This window comes from Lagopus muta, chromosome 2, assembly GCF_023343835.1.
Source record: "Lagopus muta isolate bLagMut1 chromosome 2, bLagMut1 primary, whole genome shotgun sequence".
Lineage (NCBI taxonomy): Eukaryota > Metazoa > Chordata > Aves > Galliformes > Phasianidae > Lagopus > Lagopus muta.
This window is the reverse complement of record NC_064434.1, coordinates 62,786,726-62,812,490: the sequence shown is the minus strand read 5'-3', so window position 1 is coordinate 62,812,490 and position 25,765 is coordinate 62,786,726. Positions and strand designations below refer to the sequence as shown.

Below are 25,765 nucleotides of genomic sequence, written 5' to 3'. Positions count from 1 at the left end.
CTTTCTCTTCAGGTTCATGCAAATTCAATAAAAATACCAAAGGCCCATTTTCTTCTCTCTGCCAGCTCTGGTTAGATAAATTATCTTGTATTCAGTCAGGAGCAGTTATAAACCTGTCCAGTTTTCATAGTAATGATGTGACTGGGCCATTTCCAATGCACATAGATAACCAAATGGCATTGTGGCAGAGCCAGTGCGGGCTTTTGCATCAGTCTGTTCACTGCTATGAACGTGAATATTAATAGATTGAAAATCTCAACTAAAGCATTTTCTTCAGTGGTCTATAAATTGTCATTGGGAAGAAAGAAGGGGGCTGGTATCAGTTTATTGAAGTTGGTAACAGTAGTGGTTTCATTGTCAGATGGTGCTGTGCACCTGTGGATTTTGTGTGCCAAAAATGAGATGTGGCCACGTGTTAAGGCACATCTGCATCGAACATACTTAGTGGTGAAACAAAAACCCATCCACAGTTCTGTCGTTCTCAGTCCCAGTGTTTGTTCTGCTTGGAGAATGATGAGCTTTCAGAACTCGTCGGGTGCATTTGTAAAGGCAGCACGTGGTGTCATTGGTTTCTTTTTCCCGTTCTGTGGTGTACCAGCATATCACATCTCGAGGCATGTGTGACTGCTTCTTGTGTAATCAGCCACTCTGCATGCGAGGTAAGCTGTAGGGTTTCTCTGGCTGGGTCAGAATCAGCCCAGAGTTCTTGGAGAAAGGTGTAGCCTGGAAGCTGAACACAGCCCAATTAAAAGCCTCCTTTATAGCCAGATACAGTCACAATGGGCTTGCAACAGAGATCTTTGCATAGTTCTTCCTTGTACTCCAGTGTTTGGAGCACACCTCCAGGATTTCAGAGGGAGAGATTGCTTTAGTATAGCAAGGTCATCTCAGCTGCAACATTTTAATGGAAAGATGAAATCAAAGACCATTTTGTGTGCCTGACAGCTTTGCTGTTGTTCATACAAAAACAGTGATCCCTCAGGCTGGAAAAAAGGAACTAGAAGTGCCCTCCAGAGGCAGTCCTCATGTCCAGCTCATCCTGATCAGAGACATTTGGTCTGGTTTGCATCTTTCAGGAACCTCTTAAAAGCAGTTAGTTTTTACAGCTTCCCTCCCATTCTCTACCTACTGTTGGAAATTTGTCCAAATAGTTAGGAAATGCTAACTCTTCATTTCTTTCCAGCTTATGTCTGCTTGTTCCTGTGCCTGTTTTATTAATAGGCGATAAATTAATCTTGCAGCTTTGGATTTTACTGAACAGGCAGAATTTTTCTTTGGTTAAGGCAAAGTGTTCAGCTCCTTGACTATTCTAAGAGCTTTTCCCTTTAACTCTTCTGATGTGTTCAGAAAAACAAATACATGAGTAACTACACTACAGTCATACAGGCTATTCCTATATGTGTTCATATTGCCATTGGAATTTACCATCTTTCTGCCTTTTAGGATTAAAGTGTAGGGTTTTATTCCTGTCATCTTCTTCAGCTGGTATCTCCAGGTACTCTGTCATTTGCAGTTAGCAAACCTCCAGCATTTGAAATACTGGCTTTTCTGACAGTCTTTTTCATGTATTTACACATTTCGGCATTGAATTCCAATTCATTTCTACTAAGCCAGTCTTTCTAATCATCTGGCTTCTGAGCCCGGGTTATCCACTGCTGCTTTTGCTACCAGATTTTGAGAGTGTTCTGTGGTAATTTACTCAACTCCATGGAAATCCATCATCTCTCTGAGACGGTAGTGCACTAGTATCTTGTTATTCCCCAAAGCAGTTCAATTTTTAGATACTCTATTGTGCTGCTTTTTTTTTGTTTGTTTGTTTTAGCAGTGTGGCTACAAGAGGCCCTAAATAAAGGCCTAAAAGATAGTTTTGAATTTGTGAGATTAATGGATTGTATTTTTGACCCATTCTGAAGCTCATTTCCAGAGATTCTGGGCAGATACAAAAGTACTCCTTCCCTCTGGTCATAAATCTTTTGTCTTCCTTTCTGTCTGCATGTTGCCCATACATTTCCCCTGCTATATGCTGTGACAGAGTACATTTCATGTGAAAGTTTGCTAATGAAGTTGTACATCAGACCACAACAAAAATGAAGGCCTCCACGGTGGAGTAATGGCATTTGGCTTCTTTTCAGGCATGCAGTGCTGAAACTTCTGCCAAGTGTCACTGCATCATTAACTTTCAGCACAAGTTATCAGTCTATGAATGGAAGAACACAAATCACTTTCGGCGCACGTTCACAGAGGAGCTGCGGATTTAACAGAGTAAGGGAGTGTAATTGACAAATCAAACATAAAGCAACTCAGAGGCACTATGGAATTTTTCACTAGACATCTAGGAAGTAAAGCACTTGATTGATTTCACTGAGATTCTTAAGCGTCAGAGTTGTCTGATAGAAGTAAAAAGCAAATGCTTTGTCAGGCTCTATGTAGTAGATTTTGTTGGCGCTTCCATCCCTTAAGACTAGCTGTTAGCATTTTCAAGGTCAGCTCAGACATGGAATCTTTCCTCTTTAAGGAATGCATGAAATGATAACTAGGCTTTGCATCCTCTGTTGAAATGCAGTATACAACCTAAATCAGATGTAAAAGAGAAGGTAGACAGCTTGCTATGGATCGTGCTCATCACCTCACTCTCTCTAGCTCAGGTGCATCACGAGTTTGTTCCTATTGCTGTCCGCCTTCTTTTGAAGCCTGCATGGAACAAGTTGGTGGCATTGGACTAATTTCCAGGGACCAGTTGTTTACATCACAAACATTGCCACTACACCTGCTGCTTATTAGCACTCTTGTTGGCAATTGTGGAAGAGAAGAAATGAAATGGATTTAGAAGCTGAAGAGAGGAAGATACTGCCTCTGTGCTTTGAGGCTGATGTCACTAGGGAGACTAAGTTCTGACAGCAAAGAAATTTCATTTTCTAGGGATGGTGATTTGGTGCAATTTGTGGATACCAAATTCATTTATGATAAATAATGTAGCTGTTTATTTGAAGGGTGAAATTTGTGCTCAGGTACAAAATGTGTGCTCAATTAATTCTGTCATTTCCAATAGGAGTTGACTTTCTTTTTACTTTGCCGTACCCTTATATAAAGTCCATATACTTTTAATCTGGTTTTTCTTTATTTAGAAACGTATCAATAGCAACTTTACCTTTAAATTTCATAATGTTATTTTGGCCCTGTGGAAGTTTTGTTAATTTTGATGCTGAATATTTTCCTAGAAAGTATGGGATGGTATACACCTGTATCATTAACTGTTCCCCTTCAAGGGTAAACTTTAGTATCAAGGAAGACACTAAATGTCTCCTTCTACCTGATACACTCCAAATCTGAAGTTCGGCTGTTTCAACTGATTTGCAGTTTGTGCTGGATTGAACTTGTAATTAGTCCAAGGCTGAAAGAGGTTAGATTTCAGAGCTTTGCTGTGCCAAACCCTCTTTGCCCAGATGAATTTCTAAATCAAACTTAAACTTCATTCTGTCTCATTTCCCCTCTAATGATGTCTTTTCAAATTGATGAGTGTGTTTTTCATGCTTACAAAATGTTGGCCAGTAATTGCCTACATCTTTTAAACTCTCAACCGGTTTAAACTGAAATTTTCCTTCAAGAGATTTATTCAATTTATCAAAAACTCTTCGTTGCCCTCTTCTGGGAGTCTAGGAGAATGCAAGGAGCCTGTCAAACAATGAACAGCAACTAGCTGTCCATATGACATGTATGTGTTACATGGCCTCATGGAGTGATTTGGCTTGAGGTGTTCTTGGTATGCTGGGATGTATGTGTTTTTATTTTACATGGACACAACACAGGCATGGCACAATAGGGCATTCTCTTGTCTCAGGGGAGCAGAGCTCTTGGCAAAAACAATGCCATAATGCTTTGCAGTTGGAGCCTCAAGCAAAGTCATTGAAGCTGGCAAGAGTCATTTCACTAGCTTGGCTCAACTTGGAGGACCTCTAGGTCCCCATAGGAAGGCTTCAAAGAATTTCTCGAGATTTGGTAATTTCTATTAGCTCCATTTACATAGACAAAACAAAAAAACAAACACAAAAGCGTGAAGAGGGAGTGATATCTCATCAGAGAACCAGCAGTGAACCATTGGTTCTGAGTTGGAATCCAATATGGAAAACTGGTTCATTGAGCATGAAGAGTGAGAACAAAAGACTGATGTGTACTATTTTACCAGGTTGTTTGTAAAGCCTACATTCTGTTAAAACAAGTTTCTCTAACTAACTTTTGAGTAGGGGGGCATAATTTGGTGGAAAAGTACACAGTTAGTTTCCTATCTTGATAGGACGAATTTTCCTCACCCAGTTAAATTGCTACTCTTGTCCTCCTCACGCTGGCTTTCTGAAATTTAGTGAACGCATGTTTATGAAACGTTTTCAATTGAAAGATGAATAAGCCAGAAACTGTTATAAACCTAAACAAATAGAGCATCCCAGTGCCACAGTTTTAAGGAAATCAATGAAATGTAAGGTACGGAAGTACATGAAAATAATTTTTTTGAGAGATTCCTCGATGCTTTTGGCTTATCTGCAGGTTTCTGTCAGTATTGTATTCCTCTGTTTGGATCATGAAAGGTTTGTTTCTGAGCTTTCAAAGGGGAACTCGGTTACTGTGGTCAGACCAGCGAGTTTAGTTTTTGTCTCCAACTTGCTGCATTTGGAAAAAAGGGGAAGAGAAAATAGCCCATGATGTATTGTTTGGAAACTATAATTTACTGTAATCAGACAGTTCCCATGAAATTTGAGAGGTCTGCATCAATAAGTCCATTTCTCTTTTGTGTTCTAGGCTCTCCATTCATAAATCAAGTTCGGAGGAAGGCTCTGTAGGTCAGTATATTTCATTTTATCTGATACTTCAATTGCATTCTTAAGTAGGTTTTCAGTTTTGCTTGCGTGAAGATGTGAAGAGCTGAGTAAACACAATGCCAGCAGAAGTCAGCAGCATTAAGGATGGGGGGGAGGGCAAGTCTAAGGTGCTTTAAAAGTAGGATGCTGAAGGTCTCTGTGATTTCGAACACTGCTCAGTCAGCATAGCCTTCTGATAACTACACAGCTTTTTGGCTCGTTATATTGCCTTCAGAGTGTTTAATATTAGCTCACTATTAGCTTATCTGTTTGTATTTCAAAAGTTACCACCACCTTTTTGGAAAAAAGTTACCACCACCTTTTCAGGAAAAGTAAATAACTGGTTTTTTTCGTTACTCTTATGCATGTCATGCTGGAGTCTTATTCTTTGTTTCTGAAATATTTTGCATTCTTAAATAACAATTTGTTTTCTGTTCTTTCACTTTTTTTCTAATTTACCATGATTAGTTCAAGTTGCTACCTAGACTTATCAGTTGAGCTGATGAAATTTAGATAGGTTGTTTTGTTTTGTTTTGAATATATATATGCATATATTTTATTTATAAGGAAAATTGGAGCAGGGAAGTTGCTTCTTTTTTTTTCTTTTTTCAGGGTAATATCCTCACAGTCTGAGATAAAGCTGTGCCTCAGAGTTTCAGAAAACTCTGGAGCTGCAAGGACAAGATCCAAAATAGCACAGTCATATACTGAAATTCAGTGGCACAAAATAAAGTGTTCATCTGAATTTTTCAAAAACAGCAGAGGGATGAAGTAGTTCTGTATCAGTAGCATTTCTGCCAGATCAGGCTCAGTATGTTCTCTTGCAGATGGCATGAACCTTATAGCATGTGCCCTGATCGATTCAACAGAACACAGCTATATGCCCTCCCTTGTTCCGAATCTTCTTTCTAGAATAAATAATTCACTTCTGGGTCATCGAGCACTATGCAGATCCGATAATAACAGACATGTATTCCCAGCCTTGTACAATCAAGGCATGGAGGGAGCAAGATTCAGTTGTATCTGATGATCTCAAGAAATTTCTCATGCCAACTAGCAGTACGTGCATGTGTGTTTTTATGTATGTGAAGTGTTTATTTTCTAAATAGATACGCAAACACGTATTAGAGAATTCATTATCTGTCTTGTGGCTTAGGCTGCATAACTGGGGTTCAGCTGAAGCGAATAAACCAACAAAATGCTTCAAAAACACTTCCAAACTTGACATTATCAACAGACTGGAGACTATAACAGATATCAAAATGAATGTAAAATATTTTCTGTTTATAATTCAAAATATGTATGTTAGTGGCTTATCTCAGTCATCTGTAGCATTGGCAATTGTAGGAGAATATGTATATTTCTCTGAAATGGCTACGTCAGCATAGTTCTAGTATAGAATAAATAAAGAAAAATGGAAGATTTGAATTTTTTTATTCTTGTTTTTGACTTAGAAAATATAACTTGAAAACTTCTGTAATGTTTAATAACTAATGTTTCTTTCTGAAATTCTTCTTCCCCTCCATTCTTTCCCCCTCCCTAATTTCCTTTTAGGGAAAGCAGACTGGAAAAAGAAAAATAAGTTTTTTTGGCAGAATTTCCGAAAGAACCAGAAAGGATTGATGAGGCAGACTTCAAAAGGTAAACCTTTTTAAAGGATTTTTGGACCAATCCGTATAGAATGTAACTATCCAACCTCACTAAAAGTTAAATCTCCTTTGCAGCAATGTAGGAGTCACAGATCTGTGGATCTGGAAGTTGGAACAGCTTCAGTCCTGATTGTCGGTGATGGTACATACACGGAATGATGCAATTCATGGATAGTTATGAATAACATAAAAATGAATGAGATGCTTTATCTTCTGACTCTATGACAGAGAAGCTTTTTTTTTGGCACTTGGCTACGTTGACCTGTTTGCTTTGGGCTTCAATCCAGACTCTCATTTCAGGAAAAGACACTACAAGAAGGAGTAGTAAAAGTGCATCTGGTGAATAGTGAAAATGTAGGATTGATTCCACTTAAACTGTCAGATCTCTTTCTCTAGTTCTCCAAAAGATGCAGCTGTGCATTGCTTTAAGTATTTTCCTTCATAAATAAAATTTCTGTTTACCCATGTGTATCTGTTATATATATCTTTCTGCTGCAAACAGATGCTTCCCTACATTTCTGACTGTGTTCAAATGGATTGTGAAAAATGGTATGAACCTGCCTATGAGGTTGAAAAGGTCACATTTATACTCAGTGAAGTATAGACACTTGTTGGCTGTCAAAGCATATTCTGCCCGTGCTGACGTGCGAAGCTTTAACCAGAAGATGAGGTCCTGGAGACTGGAGGTGAAACATGTCCAGCGCCCCATGCCAGCTCATAGCCAGTTAGATAACTGGATGGGGGGTGCAAGTCTGCAGTCTGAGGCATGTCGCCAATCTGCAGCAGAGAGCTGATAAAGCCCAGCACATCATTCCTAGAAGAGCTTCCCACCCCTCTTTTAGCCTATCGCAGTATTCCTCAGGGCTGAGTTCTGGACTTTGCTGCTGTAGGCACTTTCTTTTTTCATTCTTCAGAGTCAATAATTATGTGATATCTTCTGGCCAGCCAGATCCATGTGGTGACCAGATTTCAGAGGACTATGAAATCCAGTTCCAATGTACTCCACTTTCTGTGTGACCTCTTACATGTATTTGTTTTTTTGTTTTTAATCTCTGTGCCTTTTTCTGCAGGAGAAGATGTGGGGTATGTGGCCAGTGAGATCACGATGAGTGATGAGGAACGGATCCAGCTGATGATGATGGTTAAAGAGAAGATGATCACTATTGAGGAAGCACTTGCTAGGGTATGATAAGTACACATTTTATTTTTCCTGAAAAAACATACATTGATGTGAGATACACCAGTCTGGAGTTTCTGGTTCCTTATAAAACACAGAAGTGGGTAAAAACTGCCTGTTTGTCCTATCTCACTAGGTAGCATAAATTAGATAGTAATTCCCTTGTTAATGGGAAAAGGGAGATGCAGCATTGCAAAAAATAGGTGCCTAATGTATGGCAAATGAATCAAGTCCTAAAGCATTTACTTCTCTCCACTGGCAATAAAGGGTGCCAGTCAAGGAAAAGCTCAAGTACAGACATTTTTATTGCAGCTGTCTAAAGCTAAGGGAGTTGAATGCCACCTGTACTAGCCCACATGATGCATGTTTGTAGATTTGTTTAAATACTGAAAAGAATTCTTCACGTTTTGCTGTGCTTGCCTTATTTTCTTCAGAATACATACATTTTTTGTTATTTCTCTGCTGCTAATGGCTGAAGGGCAGTTTGAGTGAATGCTTCCATTTTCAGCAATTAAAACTTTTTGAGGTTGAAGTTCATTCTGTTTCTGTTTTAGGCAAAAAGAGGGTGTTTTGTTTTAGCCTTCAGGAAAACGTAGTCAACCTTTTTTGGCATTTGACATTAAAATAAAAGCAGATGTAATTTTTGATAATATATAGTGACTGGCACAAGTGTATCTTTACAAAATCTGAATTTTGATGAAACACAACTGTAAATTACTGTGGTTTTGCAGCAATAGTGCTGAGATTTCAATTATTCCAGAGTCAACGGCCAATGCTAAAATTTCTAGTCCCATGTTAATTTAATTCCCTTGTGCAGAATACCCAGATTGAGCACAGGGTATTCTGTATGGGCAGCTGAGGTTCATAAAACATTTGCTGGATTGCAAATTGTCACTCAAGTGAATTCTCTTCAATGACGCAGTATGTCTTTGAAATAGGTTATCATAGAAGATAAAGGTATGCCATTGTCTGAGGAAAATATTGCTTTGCTGGGAATCATATCGCCAAAAAAGAACCAAAAAGCACCACAATTTTAAAATTACCAAGGAGTAACATTGGGATCTCTGCTGTTAAAAATTGTGTGGGAGGAATGTTCCACCTGATCCTTACTATTCACTGTATGTACTGGTACTGTTTCCCTCTAGTGGTCTGAGCTGCTAGCAGCAATTTAATTTTTAAATCATCAGTTCCTCCAGTAGGATTAGCTATTTGTATTGAGACTTCAATTGGAAAATGGTAAAAATAGTCCCTAGTTATGAAATTCTGAAAGATGTCTCCTGGTCTTCACTGTAGATCACTTTCTTTTTGAAGGAAATTGATAGCCTGTTGTGATGTAGTCTGTCCAGTTTAAACTGTGCTTCTGCCATGGGGATGTATAATTTATGTTTTGTCAATTGCAGTTCATCCAGATTGAGTATTTGCAGATCACTTCCTTTCAAAAAATAAATCTCATCATGAAAACTTCTGATTGTGAAATAAATGAGTTTATTTTAAACAAGTGAGGCAGGCAATGCAAAGGTTCTCATTTTTCCAGTTCCACAATGTTACTGGGAGAAAAATGAAAGGACATTAACTCTTGCTATTTTAATGAAGATTGATAGCTGCTTCGCACTGGAAAATGGGCTCCCTGTCTTTTCAAATTTCAGCTGAAGGAGTATGAGTCCCAGCACAGGCAATCAAGTACTGTAGATGCTACAGACTGGCCTGATGGTTCTTACTCAACATTTGATGGGTCTTCCAATTGTAATGTAAGTACCTGTCCTTACGATATAGCTCCCCTATATCATTTAATATTTGAAGTCTTTCATTTCAAGTATCCTGATTTACCTGGTGATTTTCTTAATGGCAAATTTATCATTTGATCTCAAGATGCTACATTCATTCTATTTACAGAAAATCTTTAACGGGGATTTTAAATCTTCAGGATCTGTTGTTATAGAACTGAAACTGAATTTTTATATAATTTCTCTTTTTCTAATGTTCAGAAAGGGGTCTTTTGGATTCTTTTCCTTTTTTCTTTTCCTTTTTTAGATTGTTTAGGGAAAATTGTTTCATTTTACTTCTCAGTTACTGTGAATCACCAGAGTTTCTCATTCCTTCCTATCCCTTATTGGTGTGTCTTAGCTGAGAGTCTGGCTAAGTCCTAGCTTCTTGCTGCTTTCAAACGGTTCTAGCTCTGCCTTTCCTAACTCTCAGCCCAGTGTGTGCAGCTTTTGTCAGATCCATAAGTAGAGAGACTCAGCTTTCCTGGCTTATTTTTACTTCTTAGCTGTGCAGCTTCTTTTGTTTTGTGGGCACCAGACAGTCTTTGTGTCATGCCATACTGAATTAATTAATTTTTCCTTCTAAATATCTTCATTTTCACTGAGTAATTTATTCCACTTCATTTCTCTAATTGAAAGTTCACAAATAAATCTTACTGAAGAACACATTTTGCTGTCAAGCCCAAGCTCTTTATAACCCATATAATTGAATCATAGACTTTTGAGCCCATTGATTGATTTATTTATTTTATTGTCAATGGAATTTCCTGCTAACTGCAGCAGTTAGATTCTTCTCCCTAAATGGAAAGAGGAATGCTATATCATTTTATGAGATGTTCAAAATATTTTGTGGTGGAGAAAGATTTTCGTATTTGTATTTAAAAAAATAAATAAAGCCCATCTCCAGTTAGATGGGAACAGAGGGGACTGATGTTTGCTTTCTGCTCTGATCTGCTATTTCAGAAATGTGCAAAGAGCAAGGAAGGAAGGATCTTGATTCTCCTGCACTGGCTGTCTAGCCAGGTGAAAGCTGTCTTGTTTCTTCACTGGTATTTATAGCCTGGGCTGTCTCCTCTTAAGGCCTTTGGCTGGGATACATAGAGTTTAAAAGCCATGAAACTCTCATTTACTTTGGTAAAATGTCAAAGGAATACTGAGTTTCTCTCTTAAATATTCTGATAATGGTTATTATTTATGTTGAATTTACCAAAAGCTGTGTATACTTCTGAGGACCAAACATGACTCAGTATTTGCTCCCTAATGGGATGATTTGGCACCTTTTCTCTAAAATTACATTTTAAGCTGGTTTTACTCTTTGAGCCAAGATTTCTGTTGCATCTCTCCACTGTTCTGCTAGGATTTGAACCATCTTCCTGCTGACTTCTTTGAGGGATCTGTATTCCATTGCTCTAAATACGTCTGCCCAATCTGCTGATTTTCTTTTTCTTTGTTTTGTTTTTAATCCTGATTGCATTTAACAGAAGCTGTGAAACTGCTTGCTTTCACAATTTGTGTGCAGAAATGAAAGTTCACATTAGAACAAATATCAGCTTGGCTTCTTTCTTACTGGACCTAAAAGCAACTAGAGTTAGCTGGGGTAAAAGACTCTGGGCTGTAATTGACATGCCAGAGGGAGGAAACCAAGCAAAGTATCAGATATATCTAGAGATAGGGCATATGATCACCGAGGCTGTTATGCCAACAGACGTATCTATTAATGTGAAATGACCAGCTTTTGAAAGACTCAGAGATGCTTCCGTGTTCGAGCCCTTCCTTTGCCGAATTGGTTGAATTTCAGTGCCATTTGTGTGATTTGTATTCTGTGAACTTGGAAACTGGAAAGTACCATACTCATTTTATAGAGGCCATGAAGGGAAGATGTTTTTCCATGTGTTAGAAACCTTCTGTTAGATAGCCCACTGCCTTCTAGCCTCAGAAAGTAATTTAAAATATGAGTCACTGAAATTGAAGCTTCTGGTTTGAATTAAAACTCCTTGGGCAATTAATCTTCTGATTCTGCTGGCATTTTTTCTGATCTCTGTTTTTTATGTCTCATGGCCAAGCTGTTACTAGGCAGTTTTTAGCAGAACATTGTGATCATACTTGGTCATTTTGTCAACATTTTGTGAACACAAATGATAAAAATGAATTGCAGGATACTTGCAGATTGGGGGAACGAGGAAAAACATAATTTCTAGTTTAGTTGCTGTGCACTTGTTCAGCAGCCTTGGGTATTTAAGAGAGATCAAAACTCTAGCATAATTGCTTTTCTTTTTTTTTTTTTTTTTTCCCCAATTCTTCCCAGGCAGTGAAACTTGCTGGTAGTTAGGAGGACTTGTGAGGATGGGTCATTATGTTTTTATGGTCTAGCTTTGCCACTAACAGCATTCCAAGAAGAAAGAAAAGGTAGTTACTAAGCACTTGGAGAATCTAGAAATTGGGACAGAACATCTGGTGATCTCTCTCTGTATACTTTCAAGTCAGGCCTGCCCACAGCATAAGAGCAACCACCTGTGAGATAGCATCTAGTGGGCAAATATAATTGTTGTTTTTAATTCTGTTTAAAAAAAAATAAATCAGCTTGTATAACCTTCATGTGTTTATGACTAATATGGCTGGCATTGATACTGAGCTGACTTTTAGGATTTAAAGATTCTTTTTCTTGCCCCCTCCTCTTTTAAATTACTGGGGAAAGGAAATTTCTATTTCATATCCTTTTAAAATTAAATCCTAAAGATGAGTAAAGGATTGAAGGGTCATCTCAGCATCCACAGGGAAGCAGCCTTATGTCATTTCTGTGCTATTAATTCATAGTTCTGTTTGTTTTTTCATAAGAAACAAACAAACAGAAGCTTTGCCAAGCCAGTAGTTGACTTGATTCACTGCCACTTTAGAGCAGTTGGTAGCTTTCAACCTCTCTACTACAATTCCTTTGCTTTGCAACAAAGTCATGTGTATTATTAGTTTACTAATGTGGAAATGTAGTTGAAACTCTTTTTCTTCTTAGTCAGATGTCTGAAGTCTGGAACACCTAATCATTTTTAACAAATTGATTTTTGCATTTTTATTTTCATCTCTGTTGAAATGAAAGCTGCTCACAGTAGCCATGGACAAGACTACCTTGCCTTTTGCTAGGTGTTGTCATGTAAAGCAGGTTTAGATTCCAAATTAATCTCATTCTGGATTTTAGATAAGGCCCTATTTATCCACAGGAGTAAGAAAGTCAAGGGAAAGAGGTTTTGAAAATTATCACTTTCTTTCCATTTACTGAGGTGCCTTTTATGCTTCTTAAAGATACGAGCACAGTTGATGACCTTTGGACCCTGAAACTCTTGTCCATCTAGAGCAGAAGCCTGGTAGAGCTGCTGTATCTCCAGAGCTCTGCTTGAAGCATGAAGCAGTGTTAGGAGAAACCCATATAAATCCTTTCTGTGCGTTCTGCTGAAAGACTGTTAATTGGTACCAGTCATCATACTTACGGCGAGAGTGGGGGAAGCGGAGAGGAGGATTGTGACAGAAGTGTGTGCATCATACATAGGCTGTCGCTGAAACAAACCACTAATTAACTTTGCTGACAGCTTCTGTGGATGCGAGTTAATAAAGTTGTAATTATCCCTGGACTGAAGTGTTTTGTTGGTCTCACTGGTCTTTTGTGCTGCAGTTTTGATCATCAAATAATGATCAGCGCTCATTAGTGCAGGCGTCCAGGTAACGTAACGTGGGCTTCATTTGAGAAGTGCCACAGTGAGGGCCTCTGAACCCTAATCCCTGCTACGTACTACCATGTCAACCTCAGAAGGGAGACATTAAAATTTAAAAAAGAAATGATAACAGGCTTCCCCTAACAGTACAGCCTACAGGTGAAAGAGAGGAAGGGAGTAGTGCTCTTCCACCTGTCCTCTAAAAACCTCTTCACCTCCTCACCCAGAACTGTTAGCACGGCACCCCTACCATTAGGAAATTTGCGCCCTATTTGTTTTCTCTGAAGTCAGTGACAGCAGTTCTGCTAAGCAGGAGACCAGACATGCAGGTCTCCTACAGTGAGGCCATTGCTCAGGAAAATTTCCAATCACGTTTTTGCTCTTTCCCATCTGCTATTGATCCATCTGGTAGTAGAAAGCAGCAAATCAAGTCCACACAGAGATAGGTCTAGCTAAACCAAAATGGTCTTCTGTTGTTCCCATTGTTTATGTTATCTCCTGAGGACATTTTTATTCGCTACGTCATTAAATGGGGCTGAAAGAGTATTCAGTGTTGGTTTTGTATCTACTACCATTGTGAAAAGCAGAATAATGGACAAGAATAGTGTTTGGGTCTTATTCATTTGGGTTGGCGACATGCTGTAGCTATTGAATCGGGATTGTACTACCTATGCACCTACTTAATTTGTGGCACAAAACTAACTCAAATAAAAGACCGAGTCTGACACAGTTACCTCTGAATCACAAGCTATTGCTGTATTGTTTGGTAAGTGCAAGAGTAGGAAGAAAAGAAATAATTGCAATGTAACTTTTATAGCACCAGTTGCCACAGAGTAAATCTAGGTACAACTACAGCAAATCCTTACTATTCAGGGTTATGCTGTATTTCAGTGATTCAGATTGCTAATGTTTTGTAAACAGAGCAATTTTTAAATTTATTATTATTACTACTGATGGATTCTTGAACCATTTAACCATTTGTTAACATTATTATTGATAATTATATACAATTATATTACAATCAGTATGAGAAATTCCTTCGTTTTAGCTTTTTAGAGCTAAGGTAGAAGTCAGTGAATACTGAGAACCAGTTAGATATGAATGGAGATAGTAGGGTAGGATTTAGATTTTTTGCGTAATTTGAACTGTAGTGTTTAAACTGCAGCAACATTGATACTTTGGCATTTTGAAAGCTGTGCACTGTTAGGCCTGTTTTTGCTGTTATCAGAGGATTTACCAATTTTCATAAGTCAATTTGTTCCTTGAAAGGCTTCAGGATGGAAGAGGATGTTTCTATGTTCCAGTTCTTGGAGATCTTGTTGCCGCCTCCAGGCCCTGTATGCTCTTAGAAAAAGCAAAGGAAAGCTGACACTGAGTGTGGCTGTGAATGAATGCAGAGCATTCATCCTTGCTCTGAAGAGTCCAGTGACCCAGTTTGTGTAAAGATCTCCTGAAAGGCACTGATGTCCCTCATTATATTGGATGGTATACTTATTATTCATACCCAAGTTTCTGTAATATCGTCAGCAGCTATTAATAGTCATGCTGAAGAAAGAGCCAATAATAAGACAGAGCTTCAAAATGTGAAAGTCCCACACTGTACAGCTATCGTGGGGACCTGCCCTGGGAGTCACTAGCTGTCCTCATTTTCCAATGATCTCAGTCAGGAGTTGTCCAGTGCCTCTCATTGGAATCTAGCAGAAGAATGGCTGCATCTTTTGTTATGATCTTTCCCCCATCTCTGTCTGTGCCTAGCAGCAGCAGGGTTTCCCATGGGTGTAGTAACACAGAAGCCTTCATGAGAGAAACAAATCCTCACTGCAGTTTCCAGGACACAACACAAAGTTTGAAGCTAGATCAGTGCTGTACAGAATGGGATATCACAGCTGTGTTTATACAGTGTTTTGAAAAAACATTGTATGGTGTTGGTTCTGTTGTTTTGATTTTCTTTTAACCTATTTGACCTGATTTTATTTCTAGAACATTTTAGAATTTGAGGAAGAAATGCGTTTATTTGGGAATTAAAGTATAAAACTTCCCTAAGTATTGCTTAGAACGGAGGTTCTGCCAAGTTGTCATCAAATAGGATTTAGCTGGGTATGTCTATTTAGCTGGTGGTGCTAAATAACATCTGGACAGGGTTATGGCGGAACAACTGGCAGTAACTTTGTCCAAGTACACCTCCTGTTCTCTGCCAGCAGGAGTTGCTCCTGTGCATGTGAAGACTGAATATAATTACACTCTAGTAAGGTTTCTAAGAAAAATCTTTCCGCTATCATGACTGAGAAGAGAGCTTGCATTAATGCACAGGCAGTGACTGTGATTAAGCGTGTTCATAACCATCTCTGTTTTGACTACATGCAGACAAGTCCCATTGCCTGACTTCACCCTAAAATGTTTGGCCACATATTTTGGGAGGATGGGAGGCGGAAAGCAAGTCAATTGAGTATATATTCTGACACCTTTGTCTTTTATACTTTTTGGCATCTGGGGAGCTGCCTAACTTCTCTGCATATTACATAGAGGATGGAAGACCATGGTTTACAGCTTTTTCCTGTGACCATTCTCACTGCATACATCAGCCAGCAGGAGATGCTGTAATCCATAACTTGGTTTCCCTGCCCCCATCTTTTCGGAAACCAAGCCTATTAAATTGGAACAAAGCCTTGCTCAGTTCAAGAATTAGGAATCTCAGAAGCCATGTGTTTCACTGTCCTATTTGGCAGACCCAGACTGAATATCTTTACTTGTGGTACAGTAGAAGATTTTAATTGCACTCCTGTCGTTTACCACTTGTCCCTGCTTCTTCCCCGCTGCTGGTGTTGACTTCTCGCAGTGAGAAGAGTAGCGTTAATAGTTTTGATTGTTCAAAAATACTACCATAATGTAATTTGAATTACCACACCCTTTGCTAAAGGATTCTCATTGTTTTTTTTTTCCTGAAGAATCTCTGAAGTGAATTTCACTGTACTTTTATACACTGTTCTCCCACAGTTGGTTTTCTGAAATGCTCGGAGGTTACAGGACCAGTGGTGTGCTCCATTCATTAGTAATACAGTCTACACTAAAGAGTAGGGATTCTCCACAGGCCATCTTACCCTTGCCAAAACACAAAATGTAGTGGACACTCATGTTCCTGTGGGTAGGAGAGTCTCCAAGAGATTTGGAAAGAAATGCTGTAATGTAACAGATATGGAGTAATGTAACAGAGCTTCGTTCTGCTACATACACCTATGATGAGGACTATGTGAGTGCAGTTGTAATGTAGTTGAAATTCATTATTCTCATCGGTGAGAGAAACAGTTCACCATGAGGATATATATCTGGCTTACAGATGCAAACGTCAGCAATGTGCTTTGCAAAATTATTTAGCTAAAACCTGGAAACAGTTAACGTCTAAGAATTTGCCTAAGCAGCTATTCTAGTATCAAGACAGACCTCCAGGGAGAATTAAATTTTTGTGCTCATTACTTATGACAAATATTTCCCACTAATTTCAGCAAGCAGTGTCGTCACTAGCTAATGTGTAATGTATCTTTCACCAAAGTAGCTGTTGGACTCTCCTTTGATTTCCTTGTAAGTAACCACAGACCAAACTCAGACACGGACTTGCCGTTTCATTCAGTTTACTTGGGGGGCCTGACACTATGTGTTTTAGACTTGCATAGTCTTTGCAATTCATGTTCCTCAGTTAATTTTGTTAAGTGGCAAAAATCTTTTCTAGCTCTTGCAAGTTCAATAAAAAATTTGGAGACCGTTCTTTTGTAACCTCAGAGTTTGATGCGGACTATCACATCAGAATTTTACTCACCTTTCTATAAACAGCCTCTCTGAGGATTAGTGGTTTTTGAAACTTTCTTAGTGAAACATAAAACCTTGAAAACTCAAGTTGAAAGCCCAAAACTTAGATCAGTTTCACTCGTGGCCATGAAATTTAAGAGAATCTGGGATATGTTTCAAGGAAGTTGCTGTCATGTTTCACTTGATGTGAGCCGCTATGTTATTGAAATTGGAGAACACCAGCTGTTTTTATCCAAAGCTTAGAATTTTCTGAGGGGTTTTGCATTGGAGTTTTGGGACTGAAGTAATTCAAGGGGAAGAACCCAGTTACAGCATGCCAGTTGAATCTAGCTTACATGACTTCTACGGAACGGAGAAGATGCACAGCTGCTAGTACAAAGATGGAGAAAATTGAATGATATTTGGCTAGGTGGCTCCTTAAAATCAGCCAGTTATCAGAGGAAGTAGATATTTAGACTTGCTATAATTTTACTGTGTGATTGATCTGGTGTAATCCCAGATTAACTGGCCATTGAAGGCATTGTTCTGAGTATGAGGAATCTTTTCTTGGTTTAAAAAAGGGTGCTTTTGCAGTATGATTTTGCTAGCGCTTCCCGTCACTGGACAGAACTGCTCCTAATTAGCAGAGATTTTGGCCTGTGTTTTCTTGTGTTCTAGGAAGAATGCCCCAAATTCTGTTCCAAGGTCTGAGATTAGGTATGCTTGACTGTAATTTACTTGAGCATCTCAGAATCTGTTTGTTAGGCAGGGAGGCTTGAGCCCAGCCTAGGAGGAGCAGTTGGAAGTCATGCTACAGTCCTTCAGAAAGCCACAATGCGGCTAATTCTAGACCAGTCTGAAATTTCTGAATTAAACATCATTTGCCTCTCCTTGCCTTAGTGATGTTCTTTTTTTATAGCACTGCAAACTGAGGAAAAAATTTAATTTTGCTAATTTAAAAAACATGAAAGCAGGTTTATTTTTCTGTCAAATTAGCTCTTTATAAAGGGAAATTGTCAGGGGGACTTTTCATCAAAAGAATTTAAAAGGGAAAATCTAAAGAGCCTGGTAAACGGCTCAAGTTATATTTCCGATAGACACAGCCGCCACTCCAGTGGTCGTGTTGGAGGGTCAGGCATCGTCCTGGCTTTGCAGAGATTCTCTGTATTTTTTTTCTTTAACTGAAATTCCATAGACAGTAATTAAGGAACTGGAGGCCAGCAAGAGGTCAGCAAGCCTTCGTCAGTGAAAACAGGGATTGTTTGCCATGTACAACACTCCCTTTTTCCTTGTGGTGAATAGAAGATTTGCTTAGAGCTGATGACTTATGCCTTTCTTGCAAGTTATGCAGCTCGCGAGTAACCGGGGGAATCAATCAGTGAGAAGAAAACAGCTAATTGAGTCCAGCATCACGCTTTTTTTCTTCTTTACATACTCAGCACTGAAATCAGAACCACTTTGGTGTCTGATAATGTAACTCCAGAGAAGAGGCATTTTGTGCATAGGATTCTGAGAGAATGCGATACTCAAGAAGAAGAGTCTAATCCTAAATTTCAGGGTTACGAAGCTGACAGCATTTGAACACTTGGGGAATTATTCGAAACAGAGCTTTAGGCCTATAAATGCCGAAACTGGTAAGTTACTGAGCTTGTAGTGTGATGTGGAGAGGATGTGCCTTCTGCTTCAGAGAGGGAGAAAGAGAAAAGGCTTTTGTGGCTATTCTTAGGCATGGCACTGTGTGCATAGCTTTTCTTAAAGGTTTTCTCTTCCTTTCCCTGGGTATAAGTTCTTTTCTGTCCTACTTTCCTGTCTCTGACTTCATCCAGGCATCTTTAATACAAAAAAAAAGAAAAGTTAGAATAGTTGTTTTTTTTGGCGGATGTAGAGTCTGTTTGAGGGAGAGAAGAAAGGACACGTGTAGCCACGTCTCCTAAAAGGAACAGAAGAATCTCTTTGCATTTGAAGTAGGACATGTAACTCTAAAGTAAGCTAGTGAGGGGAGATTAACATGATATGTTGCATATCTGCATGTATAGTTTTGTTCTACTCTGCAGGACAATAATTTTCTGATAGCTAAAAATAATCGCAGTTTGGGCTTAATTGGATTAAGACATTTCGCAGTTTCTTAGATGGGAAGTTTCCTGGAGATTCCTGTTTGGGGCTTGACAATTACAGAACATAAAGTAGATTGTAAAGGTTTAGCATTCCTTTAAATGGCTTCATACAGGTCATGTAAAAGTCATGTATTTTTTCTTCATGGAGCTGAAACAGTTTAATCAGTTGTGATAGCTTTAACTGTCTATTGTTCTGATGTTTCAGGACAGTGCTCAATTTCTATTTGGACCTGGCTGGTGGGCTTTGCATATCTTGTGTTTTTTAAGGGCTAATGCTGTAAACCTGTAGTGTTTCCAAACCCAGTGCTGCCGAGAGCTAACTAGCTACTTCTGATTCACATTTGGCCAATTAATTCCAAGTACCCTAATAAGTGTTAGGGGTATGTGTATATGTGTAAAGCACTTGTCCAGAGGGAGGAGCTAGGATTATACATTGTTCTTTCTCTGGCTTGTGAAAGGGGCTGCATGTTTTACAGCTGGACAGCCAGGCATGCTCCTTCTCTCCAGAGCAGGCAGCGGTGAATGAGAAAAGCACTACAGAAGGCAGAGGACACTGAAAGGAGAATATCAAAGTGCACATGTTAATTTCTTACTTGCTCCTGGATGTACAGCATTTTACTTTGATCTTATGTTCGAGGTAGCGAATAGCCTTTAGAGATTCACAAGTGAGATTCACAAGTATTTGATCCAAATAGACGAGGTGATAGGGAAAGCAGGGGGAATTGGTCTCTTGCAGGCTTGAGAATCTGTTTGCAGGCTTACATCTGCCTTTGTTAGTGATGAAGAGCTGTGCAGAGGGGATGGGCTTTGGCCTGTCTACAGTTTCCCAGCCATGTGGTACGTGTAGGCTGCCGCCCTCCACATGCAGTCCTGGGTGCTTACAGATGCTGTTAATTTAGCCCCCGTTTCCCTGTGGCCTTGCATGCGCTTGTGCAGCAGAGCTCCAAGCTCGGAGCTGGCGGCCTTCCGCGCCGTGAGAGCACTGCAGATGTGCTGGGGACACACTTGCTCCAAGGCGAGCGGGAAGGCGGCTCCGCCCGGCCGGCACTGCCAAGGGGCCCCACCAGCCACGCTGGCTCCCCAGCAGCGCTATCTCTTTAAAGCAAGCACAGTTTTCTGTGTTGGCTTGGCCAATTTGTTATGGTTTAGGACTGTGGAGCCAGCTGTCTGCAATCTGATGTAATGTTGCCGTGGAAACCAGAAATGAAACACTCAAGCATTCACCACAGAATTACTACATATAGCATTAGCCAAAATAATTAAAAGTTGAGCCATATGGGCCTTCGGATGGAAAAATTGGGAGCGGAGGAGATGGAAGTTAAGTTGTTCCTATTTACAGTACTGCAAATCCGCTTGTTTTCCCTTTGGAGCACACAGAGGCCTGCGCCCACGGCGAATCAGGGTGGCTGAGAGGCCCTAGCTGTTCCATCAGCCCCAACAGCCATGCTGAGGCTGGAGGGGCAGTCCTGTGCACCCAAGTTCAGCAGGCCTCCCTGCCTACAACAGCCTTACCATCTGCAGGCATGGCATCCTCTTTTTAACAAGTTATGTCTGCCCTTTTGTAGTGCTGAGCCGTGCTTGGAGGGCGGCAGGGCAGAACAAAATAGGGCGCTGCAGCCCCCTGCAGGGGCACGGCTGCTGAGGTTGCGCTGATGCCTCTTGCCAAGCCTGCTGCAAGTTGCAGCGGCCGGGCTGATTTTCCCATCTGAGGGCAGGAAAAGCAACCAAAAAAGGCCATACTGTCATCTTGAAAGCTGGAGAAGAAAAATAGGCTGGATGAATCAAAATGTTGAAGTTTGATAATTTCCAAATATGTCATTGAAGCCTGAATGCTTTACATTTCTGTTTTCTGTTTGATATTAGCTGCAAAAGAAAACATTGCTTGAGATGGAAAATTAAACTCTGTCTTCCATGTGCCAAAATGGAATCATTTGATAATTCTAAGGTGTTTTGTTTTGTGTGTTGTTTTTTTTTTTTTTTTAATAAAATCATTTGGAAATCAGGAAATGAATCAAAAGGGATCATTTTTTCAAAACAGGTTCGTTTTCAAGGAATCAACGTTATTTGACACAAAAAAAAAGTTTCCTGATCAGCACCAGTCGTGTAATTACAGGTGTTTGTAGGCCTTTCTCTGTAACCTTATTAGCCATCCTCTTGCTTTAAAAAGATTTTCCATGCCACTTGCTACCCCATAAAGGTAGGAAATAGACTGCTGGAGAAAGATTTTGATTTAGTTTTCAGTCAGGCTATTATCCGGCGGTTCCTGTTGTTAAATACAGGCTGTTCCCAGCTCTCCCAGCTGAGCATCAGGGCTAGGAAGTGTCTGTCAGAGCATATAAAGGACCCTGGTTGCTGGAACAAAGGATGCTGAGAGTCCTGAAATGGCAGGAAATACCAGCTAGGCCATTATTAGGATGCACTTTTATTTATTTTGAAGTGTGGTAGGGATCTACCCTACCACCCACTTGGGTTGGATGTCGCTGCCTTGTATGGGAGGTATTTTAACACTTGCTTTCTCTGCAGTAGTAATGAATGCAAACATGAGATACTGTAAAAGCTTTTGTTACTGCCACTGAATCTTTGCAGAGGACATTGAGGGGGGCAGGTCTCTTTTGGACACTGGTGGTACAGAATTCAAGCTGGTTGACCTGCGCTACGGATTCGTCAGTGAAATCCTTGGAGGGAGGTTTTTTATAAACTTACAAGCTGAAGACAGATGCAAAGTAATGAAGGAAAGGAGTGGTTTAGAGTAATTGCATTTAAAATAAATGTACCTGGAGTGCAGAGTATGCATGATGGTTGCTTGCTGGGATGTGCTTAATAGGCTAAGAAGTCTTGACTGAACTTGATTACAGTCAATAGTCCATTTTTCATCTTATCTAAATATGTCTGAGGTATGTCTTGTTTGACATGACACTAAGTTGTCCCAGCCATATAATCTCTGAATTAATGCTCATCTTGCTGCTTAATTTATCTTGATATAAACAAGTCTGTTACTCCTCTCTATGGACTTATTTCTCCTGAAGGAAAATTATTAATTACCTATCCAGTCTGTACCCATAGTAAATGCATTCCTGCGGCTCTTGGATGGCGGAATGGTAATTCCTACCACCATATGTTGCCCATTTGGTATTATTTCTTGTTTTGGAATATCAGGAAATTTATGGAAAATCTGTAATTGGCAGTGCCCTTGCAGAAAGTGGTTGGCGTTTGCTCTGGCATGGTTCTGCTGGTTCTGTGAAATGTACTCCTGCAAGGGAGACTTTCAAAGCAGTGCTGAATCCTTCAGGCACTATTTGAGCCTTTGAAAATGTACTTGTGCGTATACAACTGCTAATTGGTGTCCTGTCCTGTGGCACCCACCGTTATTGCCACATCCAGGTATTTAAGGGCAGTTGAAAAGCGGAGAGCGTTTTTATATATTTGGGTTGTCTTTTATTCAGTCTCCGGATAAGCAAAGACAGCATTCTTGTAATGGAAGAGGAGAGAGTGGCCTTTTTATTTTTTTCCTTCCCTTTTTTTGGCTCACATCTGCTGGGGATTTTTCTTTTTTTAAAGTTTAATTAAGGATAAGGAGAAAAAGGATGAGGATGCCATGGAAACCCAGATAGCTCCACTGACAGGAAGTCGCATAAAGGTTTTAGAGCCAGCCATTAGGAATGCAGTGGACTGGCTGGGTCCATGGGTGAACACGAAGTGAGGTACGCAATCTGCACCGCGCTCCAGCTGGAGCCTGCGGCACGCAGGAATCTGCAGTGCACAGTGCCAGGGCTATCCTGGCTGAGCCTGAGCATCCTGCTGGCCTCCTCTCCCTTCCCCCCACCACCACTCGCATTCTGAACTGATTAAAACAGAGGAAGTAGCACATCGAGCGCTGAATCTGGCTCAAAAATCGAAGCCGACTTCTCGTTCACAAGGAGTGGATTGTTTCAGCTTGTTGTGTCACTGCTGCTGGAGAGGGAGAATTTTTTTTTGTCTCTGTAATGTTTGATGCTTGAGGGAAAACAGCTGGAACTGAGCATACTGGATCAGATGCAAAACGAAATGGGATGCTGGGGAATATGGACTGCACTGTATATCTGAAAAGGTCAGAGTTTTCCCTTGGTCAGTGTTGGAGGAATGCTGTGTCCATCCTAATTCCAGCCTCGAGAGCCTTCAGGAGGACTGCAGGGAGGAGGAAAAGAGTTTTTTGTAACTGCAGCAGCTTGAGCGAGGCAGATGAGGTCTCCTCCTTCCTTTTCCTTCCCGTCCCTTTCTTGTGCTGCTGGCTTTGATTTTCTGGGAAGACTGAGGGAAGAAAAAGAGAAGTCGCCAATGGCAGAGTTTTGGTTTGGAGAAGCTGTTTATAACCAGGTTTAATCTGCAAGTTCTGAGATGCCAGACAGAGCAGTGACTGACCCAAACCACAGGAGCGTAACTGGTATGGTAAGAAGAGCCCTGGGAAAGAGCCCTGCCTGAAACGTACTGAGAGAGGACGTGGAAGTAGTTATTGCACAATGCATGGGAAGAAAGACAAGGGCAGGAATGCATTTCAGTGCCTAGAATCTTACGTTGCACAGATTTAGAAATCAAAATGGTATGTCATGCTTTCAGAAAAGGAGAAAGAAAAAAAGAAAACCCTCAGTAATTTAAATGTTTCTCTCTGACCTGGGCTGAAAATATAACACCAGTTACAGAGCTGCATTGACACGGCGCAGCAGATGAACTGGGCTAACTTGACTTGAAGGAGCAAGCGGTGGAACAACTACTTTATTAATATTCCCTTTGTTTCTTTGCCAGTCAAGAGAACAATCCGATGATGAAACAGAGGAGTCGGTGAAGTTTAAGAGATTGCACAAGCTGGTAAATTCTACTCGCAGAGTCAGGAAGAAACTCATAAGAGTGGAAGAAATGAAAAAACCCAGTACAGAAGGTAAAATCAACGCATATATGACTAAACTTGTATATGTGAATACATTTTTGTGTTGAGAGGGAACAGAAGGGGGCAGGGGTGGGAAGTGTTCTGAGGGGACACAGGGAAAGGCTGCTTGTCTGTGATGCATGCATTACCCAAGTAATTACATTTTGAGACAGTAGAAGGAAGAAAGTGACTGTCTAGGATGTGGTTACTGCCGATCTCCTGGCATTTCCAGAGCACTGGAGAGCCCTTCATTAGGAGATTAGAACTTGGTTTGTGTTGCGTGCCACTGTAGAAGGAATAAGAGTAGAAGCAATTGCAGACAGCTGCCCAGCAGGCACTTCAGGGAGGTAAGCCCCTGCTTTGCTCCCATTTCCCAGGCCTGTGTGACAGCTGTAGGGATAATACACAGGTGAAGCACTTAGCAAATATGGGGAGGGGAGTGGCTGGTGGGTAGAGCAATTGCACTACATGGTATTGTTCTGTGGCAGAAGTACAGAAACTACATTGGATGTTCTCATGGGATAGCTGCTGCCTCGCATAACATTAACTGCTCATTCAGGAGGAGCTTGCTTGCAGTTTGGCTCCTGATTGAGCCATGCTGCCAAGGGAGAGGGGGAGAGGAACAGAGAGTGGAGGAGGAGGAGAAGGAGGAGAAGGAGGAGGGTGGGGAAATGGGAAACAGAGTTCAGCCCCTGGGAATGCCGTGCTGCAAAATTAACTCCGAATGACCTGTATCTGTGTGTGAGCACTCGGACTAAAGAAGCCTGAGCCTCAGAGTAGCTTCTCTGCAAAGCCCTAATTGAGTCCTTACTGGAACCGTGGGTACCTGTCTGTGTCCTTCCCCCAGAGTCGTACACCATGACTCCCCTCAGCTTTGTAGTGAACTGAGCCATATTTTTTTTACTTCTGAGTGAATTTAAGGAGAATGTATGCATCTTTTCGGTTATGTGGCAGGAAGCTGTTGGCAGTTTTATAATCTAGCCGACCTCTCCCATGCATAATGGTGTAACCAGCTGGAGCGAAAGGCTCAACCACCTCAGGGCTCTGCACTGGGCAGCTATCTTGGTCTGAGGAGGTTTTTATCATCTCATAGGGGAAATGCAGAGGGCATAAGTCTGGTAAGCAAGAGCATGTTTTATGAGAAGAGTTGGGCAAGACAGGGCCGTTTTTCCCCCTGCTCTGAGGAAAGAATACCAGAGATGCATTTCCTACCTTGGGAAAAAGCTGCAGGGAGCAATCAGCCAGAGAACCCAGGAGTGGGAGCAGCTGCAGGAACAGGCAGCTGAGAAGTTACTGGATGTGCAGGTGCCTTCCTACAGTTTGACTAGGTTTCTCTTCAGCTTGTTAACTGTCTGGTTTGCTCTCAATTCCCTCTCTCACAGCACATCACTTGCAGTTCTATTTCATCTCATTTCCTTTTTTTCCCCTCAGTCTTTCAGTTATGCATCCCAGTTCTTTCCAAATTTTTTCCACTGAGTTTTCCCACCTGTACTCCTCACAGACAAATAACTGAATTAACTCAAAATAATAATAATAATAATCTTACTCTGCTTCCTTCTGTTTCCATCTCCTGTCCATCTTCTCTCTTTTAACTCTAGGCTTTTCTGAATAATTCATCTATAACTCAGAGATTTTATCTTATCTACCTAGCACTGTGGCTTTTTTTTTTTTTTTTTTTTACATTGTCTCCTGGCAATCTCCACAGCAATAAAATAATATTGTTAAATAACAATATAAAATATGGTAAAATATGGGTTGCTTACACATTGCTTCTACTTAAGTAGAAGGCCCTGTAAGTAGCTCGTTACACATTAGGAGTAGGTATGTCTTT

At 40.4% G+C, this 25,765-nt stretch overlaps 1 protein-coding gene across 6 annotated transcripts in view; it reads left to right on the top strand.

The window, feature by feature from the left end:
* Positions 1-25,765, top strand: part of LOC125690068 (SAM and SH3 domain-containing protein 1-like) — a 522,255-nt gene that overhangs the window by 464,232 nt on the left and 32,258 nt on the right. For 3 of the 6 annotated variants that reach the window (XM_048938015.1, XM_048938019.1, XM_048938018.1), the window contains 5 exons: positions 4,792-4,832; positions 6,405-6,491; positions 7,570-7,682; positions 9,323-9,424; positions 23,814-23,946. In XM_048938015.1, the coding sequence (XP_048793972.1) occupies positions 4,792-4,832; positions 6,405-6,491; positions 7,570-7,682; positions 9,323-9,424; positions 23,814-23,946 (476 nt within the window). Of the gene's footprint in view, positions 1-4,791; positions 4,833-6,404; positions 6,492-7,569; positions 7,683-9,322; positions 9,425-21,573; positions 23,122-23,149; positions 23,460-23,480; positions 23,611-23,813; positions 23,947-25,765 lie in introns of those variants that run through there. The other 3 variants (XM_048938022.1, XM_048938020.1, XM_048938021.1) reach the window with 3 other exon arrangements.